The following is a 10,902-nucleotide window of genomic DNA, read 5'->3' as shown; positions in this document are numbered from 1 at the left end:
ATAGAGTGAGAAATTCATGAGATCACAGTAAGAAAAAAAAAAACCATAATGCTTGCTTCATTTCTCTTCATTACCTGCCAAGTGTCAGGAATAAAACCTTGGACTCTGGGATCTAGGTCTTTTCTCTCATCTCGTATCAAATAATGGCCCATGAATTGTAGTTGAAACCGAACAGGTCCAATGCCAACTGAATAGTTATTCTTTTTCTCCTTTTTTATCTCTTCCTCTGAAATCTAGATTATTTTGAAAGTCATTTAAAATTATACCATCATTTAAATAACTACAATGCACATTTTCTGTGTGAAAAGTATCTTTTCACCTTTTAAAATGTTTAATATTTATTAAAGAAGTCCTTTACCAACTAAATCATAATCTTAACTATGAATAGCTGGCATTAAGATTTGCATCATGATTTGGGTAGCTAAAACCTGATATATTTCAAGACTATTGAGCAATACCATTAGAGGTGTGACATATGCAATTAGAATTAAACACTGGGTTAGTTTTAAGGGTACAGAGATTATTAGGCATTTAATGTTTTTCCAGGCTATCATTCATACAGATTTTCTCATTCTTTATTGCTTCATGTTTGTGCAACTGGATTACTAATAATGATTATTAACTCAGAGTAGATACTTTCTGTAAAAAAGCAAACAACAAACCTCTAGAATCAGTAACTCCAATTTATAGCTTAAAATAAATCTAATTTATAAACAATTTATATAGTCCTAATAATCACTCTAGTATATTAGAAATGGAGTTATCCTCAAAATATTACCTGGGTTGGATGTAAAGAATTTGCCAACTCATCAAATCCTAAATACTTAAGGCATCTGGCTATAAGTTGATAATCTCCCTCTTTCAAAAGTTCTGTATATTTATCCATCAAAGAGTGGATCGTTTTCATCATTTGAACAGCAATAGTTAAATCTTTTGAGGTTTTGCCTTGGTAAAGAGTAAGCAATTAAATTGTAACAGAAATCATAAAAAAGAATAAATATTTTATTATCCTTAATTTATTATCCTATCAATATGACTTAAATAAACTCACTAGTTAGCTTGATATAAAAGAGAAACTTAGAATTCAGAGGCTTGAACTTAATAATTAAAATATAAGCAAAGCACAATTAATCACATTTCATACAACACCATGGATAATTGAGAAGTAGCCATGTTAAGTATGTAGAAAAAAATAAATGCTTAATAATTTTTCAGAGAAGTTCCATAACTCATTGCTGTAGAAACCCTTTAGTGATCCTATAGGACTATGTTGTTAGTGATCATAGAGTTGGTAGCAACTCATAGCTACCCTATGCACACCAAAATGAAGCACTGCCCAGTCCTGGGCCATCCTCACAATTGCTTCCACACTTGGGCCCATTGATGTTGCCATATTGCCAATCTATCTCACTGGAGGTCTTCCTTTTTTTCTCTGACCCTCCACCTTACCAAACATGATATCCTTCTCCAGTGACTTGTGCCTCCTCACAATATGTCCAAAGTATGAGAGACAAAGTCTGGCCATTCTGGCCTCCAAGGAGCATTCTGGCTGCACTTCATCCAACACAAATCTGTTTGTTCTTTTGGCAGCCCATGGTACTTTCAATATTCTCCTCCAACACCATAACTCAAATGTATTAATTCTTCTATGGTATTCTAGTCATTGTCCAGCTTTTGCATGCATATGAGGTGATTGAAATACCATGGCTTTGGTCAGGCGCACCTTAGTCCTCAAGCTAACACTTTCGCTCTTCAACACTTTCAAAAGGTCTTGTGCAGCAGACTTGCCAAATGCAATACGTCCTTTGATATCTTGACTACTGCTTCCATGAGTGTTGATGGTTGATGCAAGAAGAATGAAGTCCTAGACAACTTCAATCCTTTCTCTGTTGTTAAGAATATTGTTTATTGGTCCAATGGTGAGGATTTTTGTTTTCTTTACATTAAAGGCTGTGCTCTTCTAATCTTCATCAGTAAATATTTTAAGTCTTCTTCACTTTAAGCAAGCAAGGTTGTTTCATATGCATATCGCAGGTTGTTAATAGTATTCCTACAATCCTGATGCTACGTTTTTCTTCATAGAACCCAGCTTCTCAGGTTATTTGCTCAGCATTCAGGTTGAATAAATATGGTGAAAGCATACAACCTTGTCACATACCTTTCTTAATTTTAAACCATTCAGTGTTCCCATATTCTGTCCAAACAACTGACTCTTGGTCCATGTAAAGATTCCTTATGAGCACAATTAAGTGTTCCAGAATACTCATACTTCACAATGTTGTCCATAGCTTCTCATGATCCAAACAATCAAAAGCCTTTACACAGTCAATAAAGCACAGGTAAACATCTTTCTGGTATTCTCTGCTTTCAGACTAGATCCATCAGATGTCAGCAATGATATCCCTCATTCCATGTCCTCTTCTGAATCTGGTTTAAACCTCTCGAAGTTCTCTGTCAATGTATGCTTGCAGCCATTTTTGTATTACCTTAAGTAAAACTTTATTTGCATGGGATATCAAAGATGTTGTCCAATTGTTCACCTCTCTTGGGAATGGGCACAAATATGGAGACCCTACAGAACTGCCCCTAGGGTTTCCAAGACTTTAATCTTTACTATATCTTTCTCCCTCGGAGTGACCATTGAATTTGAACTCCAGACATTTGGTTAACTGCTGTTATACCACTGTGCAACCAGGCCTCCTTGTAACAGAAATAAGGTTGATAAATCTCAGGTTTGTGTAAGTAGCTGGGGAACAAATCTTTCTTTCACCTATTACCCTCACATGCAGTCTTGCATATATATATATACATGCCTTAAAATATCTGGTCAAAAACTTAGCAACATTTATCGATTTCTAACTGTTGATCATACATACATATTTGGAAGCATTACTGAAGCCCTTCAGTGTTGCAGACCGTGTAAGACTAGTCAGAGGTTCGAGGTCCTCTAGGGCTGAGTGTAACAAATGAGGCCACTGGCAGTTAATGGAAAATTGCTTTCATCTTAATATTCAGGTATATATATTAAATTAATACACTGGAGCCTTTGAAAATCCACAGATAAATGTGATATTTTCCTAAAGCCGAGACTAAAGGTTGCAAGGTTAAACCTTTCTCCAAAGGATTAACTAAAAATACCTTAGCTACTTCTCGGTTCTTTGTTCTATAGACAAAGAACCCATCCTCCCTAATCCCTTTTCCAGGTGCAGCCCATTCACCTGGGTGTCTCCTGCAGAACTCTCACCTTCCCCCAACTGACCTCAGGGGCTATAGATATGTTAATTGGGCCTGAGAATCCAAGTTGCTGGCCTGGGATTCGAACCAGTGAAGTACAATGTAAAGTTACCTGAATGTCTGGAAAATTACTGATGTTAGCTATATCCTGTTTTAGTCCCTCCCAGCTTGGTGTGAAACTCCTCCCCTAAATAAAACAGAGGCCCAGGCCTCCCCAGGTTGGAAGGCATGGAGTAAAGATAGCAGTGTATTACTGGTTGGAAGGCATGGAGTAATGATTGCAGTGCATTACGGGTTGGAAGGCATGCAGTAAAGATTGCAGGGCAGTGAGTTGCTGCCTGCAGAGGCCATGATGCCTGTAGTCCCAAGCCTGCCCACCAGTGATGTATCCACCCTGGCTTTGGGGTGCCTTATTGTCTCCCTTCTTCTGTTTGTCTGTGTATTCTTTCACTATACCTATCGCTGCTGGATCTCCCCTCCTCATGAACCAAACACTCGTGACAACTATGTCGAGGGAAAACCCCGACACTTCAGTTAGTGTATTCCCTTTCCAAATCAGAGGATACAGACTTTGCTGATCTTAACTGATAAAACAATCTAGATTTGGGGAAATAGACCCTAAAGCTTATGCCTTAAACTGCCATGGTATATAGAGCAAGATGCTAGGTTTGCCAAAGCAGATTGCAGATAGTAAAATGAGGATGGGGAATTCAAAAAAATAGGACCTGATGATCATGTGTTAACCAGACATGGGTGTGAACATACTCAAGACTATGAAATCAACTGGATTTCTTAGAAATTCCATTTTGACAATTTTATGACATAATCATATCACCTGTTATCAATGTACACTCTTCTACTGATACCTATTTTCCCCTTTTGTATTCTTATTTTCTTTTCTACAACCCTCTGTAGAAACTGACTTAGTAGAACACACAGTAATCCACAAGAATCTTCAGAAGAACTAAATATGTGAGGCAGGTATGAATGGTACAAGTCTACTGAGAAGTGAAAGTTTACTCTTTGGATATCAAGGATGAGTGTCAGATTCTCCCTGGGTACCGCACCATCTTTGTTGATTTCCTTACCCATGCCCACAATTTTGCAAATGACTCTTTGTTAAAGTTATTTTTATTGTGTTTTCAATTATACTGCATATTTGCTGCTGAGATCGTCTCTAAGATTTAATTTCTTATTGGAAAAATTAGACATTGTAATACTTAACTTGAAGGATAAAATAAGATAATGCAGGCAAGGCTTCTAGCACAAATTTCTAGCTATTCTGCAAGAGAAAGGTGAGGCTTTCTGCTCCTGTAAAGATGTATAGCCTCAAAAACCCTATACAAGGTCATTATGAGCCAGAACCAACTTGATGGAACTTAACAACAATAATATAATCATTATATTTTTCATGACTCTAAAATTCAAAAATCAAGAAAATATGGAATTTCATACCTTCATCTATGCAATGTTTTTTCCATGCTTTTAAGCAAGCAGTTAGCCCTAGCATTTCCACACGAAATTTCAATGAATTACTTTTGCATGATTTTAAAAAATCTTCCAGATTCTTTATCCCTGAATTGAAATTCTCTTTCAATTCCTGTTCAATTAGCAAAGAATTCCATTTTTGCTCTTCTTTCTCTTCTTTCTTTGCAAGTGACCTGCTGTCATTCTCTCTCTTTATTAATTCAGTTTTGTTACCCTGCCCAAAAAAGAAAGAAACAAATCATGAGACATATCATGAAAATGAAAAGAGGTTACCAGATGGTCCCACTGACACTGAAATTGGCTATAAACATAAAAAGGAGACAGTTATCTAAAGGATACACACAGTGAACACTGGGCATTAATGAAGTTTTTTGTTTGTTTTGTTTTGACACAAAGCAAAAGGAAAGGGTGGAGTACCTCCCATTTTTTCTTGAATTTTTGAAGCAATTTAAGGATAGAGGCTTTACAAAGGACTGAGGAATAGTTATTATGTCTTAATGTTATCTGCAGCAGAAAATAAAGGAGTTTTGCCATATAAATATATAGCACAGTAAGAAAAGTAAAACAAAAACATTTGATAGAATTTGTGGAACCTACCTGAGTCTTTTTGCTCTTGGGTGCACCAGAATGCTTCTTTGGCTTAGTGGCTTGACTTACAATGACTTTGGAAGAGACTGGTTCTAATGAATTCCCATAAAACCGTTGAAAACGATGAAACAGTTGTTTATACTTAAGATCAGAAGGAGCTCTAGATTTTTCTGAAAAAGGAAAGACTTTAAATGAATATTACTTTTTTTTTTTTCAAAAATGTTCTAATTACTTCACATTATCCCCACACACATGAATTTTTAGTTTTGGTTTTAAACAATAATTTAGTCTGATTGTCTTTACTAAAAAGGGAACACTAGCTCAGGCTATATCTTTTATCTGCATAATTCCTTATCTTATTTAAAGGATAGAGGTAACAAAACACTCTTTTATATTCTACCTCTAAAAGCAAGTCTCAGGGTGGTACAAAAAAAAATTATTCTGGAGAGAAAGGACTTGCTAGCAGATTAGGCAGAAAGGCAGCACAGATCCTCTTCAGCAAAATTACACAAAACTGGTCAAAGCATATTCAGAGGATAGTCCCAGAAATTTGAGCTTCAGAAAAAGACATAAATATGTTGATCTAATGCTTACTGGGGCAAAGAATTTGAACAGAAATGAAAAAGGAAGCAACTTCTGATTTGGGATGAGCAACTTGGCTTGCCACAGCCATTTTGCACAGGTTTAGGCAGATTGAGAGACAAGAAATTATTCTCTTTGCAGAAGCCTGCCTGTAACTCACAGACAAAATTGCAATTGTCATTTTTCTCTTGATACTCATTTCCTCTCTGGTGACCAGAGATGAGAACTATACAAGTAGACACCGCCAGGGAAGGTCCCACACCTACTATATGGCTGGGTGCATAATTGAAGAGGGGAGAGACAACAGAAACATCCTGTGACTGGAGGCTCAGCTCCAAATCCATCCTGGTCAGTCCTGGGTTAACTCTCATTAAAAGAAGCTGCCAAATGGATTTAAGAGAAGTGGGGAAAAAGGGAAATTAAAAATAAAGGCTGATGATAGGTCAAACAGGCACAGCAAGACCATTTTGAAATTTCTAAGGCAGCTGTGAAGGCAAGGGTCCATGGTTGTTATTGTTGGGTACCACTAAGTTGGCACCAACTCATGGCCACCTCTAGCAAAACAGAATGAAACATGGCCTGGTCCTACTCCATCCTCACAATCTTTGCTGTATTTGAGAACAGTGCTGCTGCTACTATGCCAATCCTTCTTGTTGGGGGTGTTCATCATTTCCTCTGACCCTCCACTTTACCAAACATGATGTCCTTCTCCAGGACTGGCCCCTCCTACAATATATTTGAAGTATGAGAGACAAAGTTTGACTAACCTGGCTTCCAAGGACCATTCTGGCTGTACTTTGGTTTGTTCTTTTGACAGTCCACCGTACTTTTAACATTCTCCTCCAACACCATAAATCAAATTCATCAATTCTTCTATTTTCTTCCTTATTCAGTGACCACCTTTCATATGCGTATGAGGTTATTGATGTATATGGTTTAGGTCAGGTGCACCTTAGTCCTCAAACTGACATCTTGGCTCTTCAACACTTTAAAGAGGTCTTGTGCAGAGAATTTGCCTAATACAATATGTCATTTGATTGCTTGACTATTGCTTCTATGAGTATTGATGGTTGATCTGAGCAAAACAGTCTTTGACAACTTCATTCATTTCTCTATTTATCTTGATGTTGTTTATGGGTCCAGTAGTGATGATTTTTGTTTTCTTTACATTGAGATGCAACCCACACTGATCTTCATCAGGCATTATTTAAAGTCTTCTTTACTTTCAACAAGCAAGGTTGTATCATCTGCATATGTTAGGCTGCTAATCAGTCTTCCTCCAATCCTGATGCCATATTTTTCTTCATATAATCCAGCTTCTCAGATTATTTCTCAGCATACAGATGAATAGTTTTGGTGAAAGAATACAACCCTGGCACACAGCTTTTCTAATTTTAAACCATTCAGTGTTCCCCTAGTTCTGTTTGAACAATTGCCTCTCAGTCTATGTACAGTATTCTCAGGGCACAGTTAAGAGTTCTGGAACACTCATTCTCTGCAATGTTATTCATAGCTTCTCAAGATCCACACAATTGAAAGCTTTTGCATAGTCAATAAAGCACAGGTAAACATCTTTCTGGTATTCTCTGTTTTCAGCCATGATCCATCTAAAGTCAGCAATGATATTCCTCATTCTGTCCTGAATCTGGCTTGAACCCCTGGCCATTCTCTGTCTATGTACTTTGCAGTCATTTTTAAATTATCTTTAGCACAGTTTTACTTGCATACAATATTATAAATATTGTGCGATGATTTCCACATTTGATTGGGTCACCTCTCTTTGGAATGGGTGCAAATATGGGTCTCTTCCAGTCAGTTGGCCAAGTAGCTGTCTTCCAAATTTCTTGGCATAGATAAGTGAGTGTCTCCAGTGCTTCATCAGTTTGTTGAAAGATTTAAATTTGTATTCCATCAATTCCTGGAACCAAGTTATTTGCCAATGCCTTCAATGCACTTTGGACTTCTTCCTTTAGCATGATTGACTAGATTATATGCTACTTCTTGAAATGGCTTAACATTAAACATTCCTTTTTTGGTACAGTTACTCTGTGTATTCCCTTCATCTTTTTTGATGACTTCTGCATCATTCACTATTTTGTGCATAAAATCCTTCAATACCTCAAATCAAGGCTTGGATTTCCTGTCCTCCTCCCTCCACTGTAAGCACTTTATTCAATGGAAATACTTATCAGAGAGCATAAATGAAAAAAAAAAAAAATGTAAAGTCAGGATGATCCAATTGAAACTGATGTTCCTTATTGGAGAATGGCATGTATTTGCAATCCCCACAATACCAGACCCAAGACTGACAATTCTGCTCTAGGAAGTGAAGAATTTGGTAGGCAATCTTTTCAAAGGCCCCAAATGAGCCTCATCTTCCTATTTTCACACTTTTGTAATTTCCTCCTCTTTTATTTTTAAAATTTTAAACCTTTTATTGTGAACCAAGTAAAGGTTTACAGGGCAGATAATCAGGCTTACATTCAAAAACCATGCATTTCATTTCACTGTATTGTAGCAACCCAGTCCATGCACCAACAGTTAACAGCATTTGATTATTTTGTTTCTTTCTGTTTTTTTTTTGTTTGTTTGTTTTTTTGTTTGTTTGTTTTCTTTCACATTCAGCAGACCATTGTAATGATTACAATATCCTCCTTTCACAGTATTTACCTTTATTACCTTGTTTGTTTGTGTTTTTTTGGTGTCATCCCACAACTCTTCTGGTCTTGCTTTAACTGATTATATGGAGATTTTCCACTGTCTCTTTCCATAAATGTAGTCAATATGATTTCTGTGTATTCCACCTGGTGAGGACCATGTTTATAGTCATCTTTTACATTGCTTAAAAAAGGCATTTGCAATGAAGAAGTCATTGGTCTTGCAAAATTCTATCATTGATCTTCAGGATCATTTCTACTATCAATGTTATATTTTCCAATTACTGATCCTTCCTCTTTGCTTCCAACCTTTGCATTCAAATCTCCAGTAATTATCAAAACATCTTGATTACATGTTTGATCTACTTCATACTGATAAGTTGGTGCAATTCTTCGATTTCATCACCACTGGATTTATAAGTTGGTACATAAATTTGAATAATAGTATTAACTGGTCTTCATCTATCACAGACAGTGTTGTACTTTAAGAATGATCTTGGTATGTTCTTTTTGAAGATGTATGCACCACCATTCCTCTTCAATTAATCATTCTCAGCATAGTAAATCATGTGATTGTCAGATTCAAAATGACTAATGCCCAGATTTTTTATGTTTATGCATTCCACTTTATTTTTGATTTCCAATTTTCTTAGGTTCATACTTTGTACATTAATTGTTCTGATTATTAATGGATGCTACATCTGTTGCTCTTCATTTTCAGTTGTGCCCCACCAGCAAATGAAGGTTCTGAAGGTTTTACTCCATTCACATCATCTTCCTGGGTCATATTTTAAGTGCCTTCCCACTTAAGGGGCTCATCTTCTGGGACCACACCTGACAATCAGGAGCTCTTTATCATATTTCAACATTAAGCATTCTAGTGCTGACAATGTTCTACTGCTATTCATAAAGTTTTCAGTGACTACACATTTGGAAGTAGTCTGTCTCTTTTTCTTCCTAGTTTATCTTTATCTAGAAGTTCAACTGAAAACTGTCAACTATGTGTGAACCCACTGGCATTTAAAATATTGGTGGCACAGCTTCCAGAATCACAGCAACATGCAAACCACCACAGTACAATAAACTGTCAGATGAGTGGTAGAAAAGTCCATTTGGTGGTACTAAATAATTACTCTTAATTTCCCACTGTTATTTAGTGGTTGTTTTTTAATTTTATTATATTATTTTTCTTCTTCTTTTCCTACATTTTATTATCTTTACATTGTTTTTTTTTTTCTGGGTTTTTCTGAGTTTTGTTTTTAGTTCTAGTTATTTTTCCTCCTTGTATCTCGTGGAAGTGTTTTATCTTCCTGCCTCACCCAAAAGGAGACTGCAGCAACTGCAGCCATACAGCCAAGCCATAGTTGTACACTACAACTACAACCTCACTAGTGGGACAAGATCCAATATCAGCTGCTACACAACAATGCAGTGGCTAAACCAACATCTGCTATATCCAGTCTGAATTGAACTGTATTATCAGTCAAAAGGGAAGTTCATCTCCTGATTATACCCACCAGAATGAAATTGTTGAGTGCCTAAGCACTCACCAACATACATTCATCAAACTAATACAAATATGAAACCACAATGCATAAAAAGCAGCAGAAAATTTATGTTCACATGAAGAAACAAGACACAGTAACGCAACCAAATGACCAAGAGGAAAAGATAGAAAATGATTTTAAGGAAGAAGAAGCACTGAACTACTTGAAAAAGAATGCATGAGCATGATATTGAGGTATATCCAAATGTTTCATAAAATGATTGAAGAAAATAAGGGATAAGTTGGAAAAGTGTTACAGGAACCATAAAACAAAATAGATACAGCCTTGGATACAACACAAAACCTTCAAACAGAAATCCAGATGATCAATACCAAAGTATCAGAAATGGCCAATACACTGAAAGGACAAAGGAGTAGAACTGAATCAATGGAAGCCAGAATTCATGAGATGAAGATTAATTTCTCAATCCTAGTAAGATAGAAGAACAATTAGAAAATAAGAATGAAAAAAAAGAATATCAAAAAAGCCTGATTCATGTGAGACAACATGAAGAGGAATAACCTACAGGTTATTTGACATCCAGACAATGAAGAGACAAAGAAAGCCACAGAAAAGATAGCTGAAGAGCTGCTGGAAGAAAGTTTCCATAAAATCATGAAAGACAAAAAGATAAGCATTCAAGAAGCTGAATGAACCCCAGGCAGGATCAATCCCCAAAGAAAATCACTAATACATATCATAATCAAACTCTCCAAAAGCAAAGACAAGGAAAGAATCCTGAAAGGAGCTCAGGAAAAACAAAATGTTCCCTACACAGGAAAACCAATAAGATTAAGCTCTGCTTT

The 10,902-nt window shown here is 36.4% G+C and overlaps 1 protein-coding gene across 1 annotated transcript in view; it reads right to left on the bottom strand.

Moving 5' to 3' along the window:
- The window catches only part of DDX60 (DEAD (Asp-Glu-Ala-Asp) box polypeptide 60), a 204,479-nt gene that overhangs the window by 81,730 nt on the left and 111,847 nt on the right, over positions 1-10,902 (bottom strand). The window contains exons 12-15 of the mRNA XM_006864550.1: positions 5,320-5,480; positions 4,690-4,936; positions 779-945; positions 45-233 (exon numbers count right to left, since the gene is read on the bottom strand). Of these exons, the coding sequence (XP_006864612.1) occupies positions 45-233; positions 779-945; positions 4,690-4,936; positions 5,320-5,480 (764 nt within the window). The remainder of the gene's footprint in view (positions 1-44; positions 234-778; positions 946-4,689; positions 4,937-5,319; positions 5,481-10,902) is intronic.

The sequence above is a fragment of the Chrysochloris asiatica genome, unplaced genomic scaffold (assembly GCF_000296735.1).
Source record: "Chrysochloris asiatica unplaced genomic scaffold, ChrAsi1.0 scaffold00066, whole genome shotgun sequence".
Lineage (NCBI taxonomy): Eukaryota > Metazoa > Chordata > Mammalia > Afrosoricida > Chrysochloridae > Chrysochloris > Chrysochloris asiatica.
The sequence above is the reverse complement of the archived record's forward strand: the minus strand, read 5'-3'. Positions and strand labels throughout refer to the sequence as shown.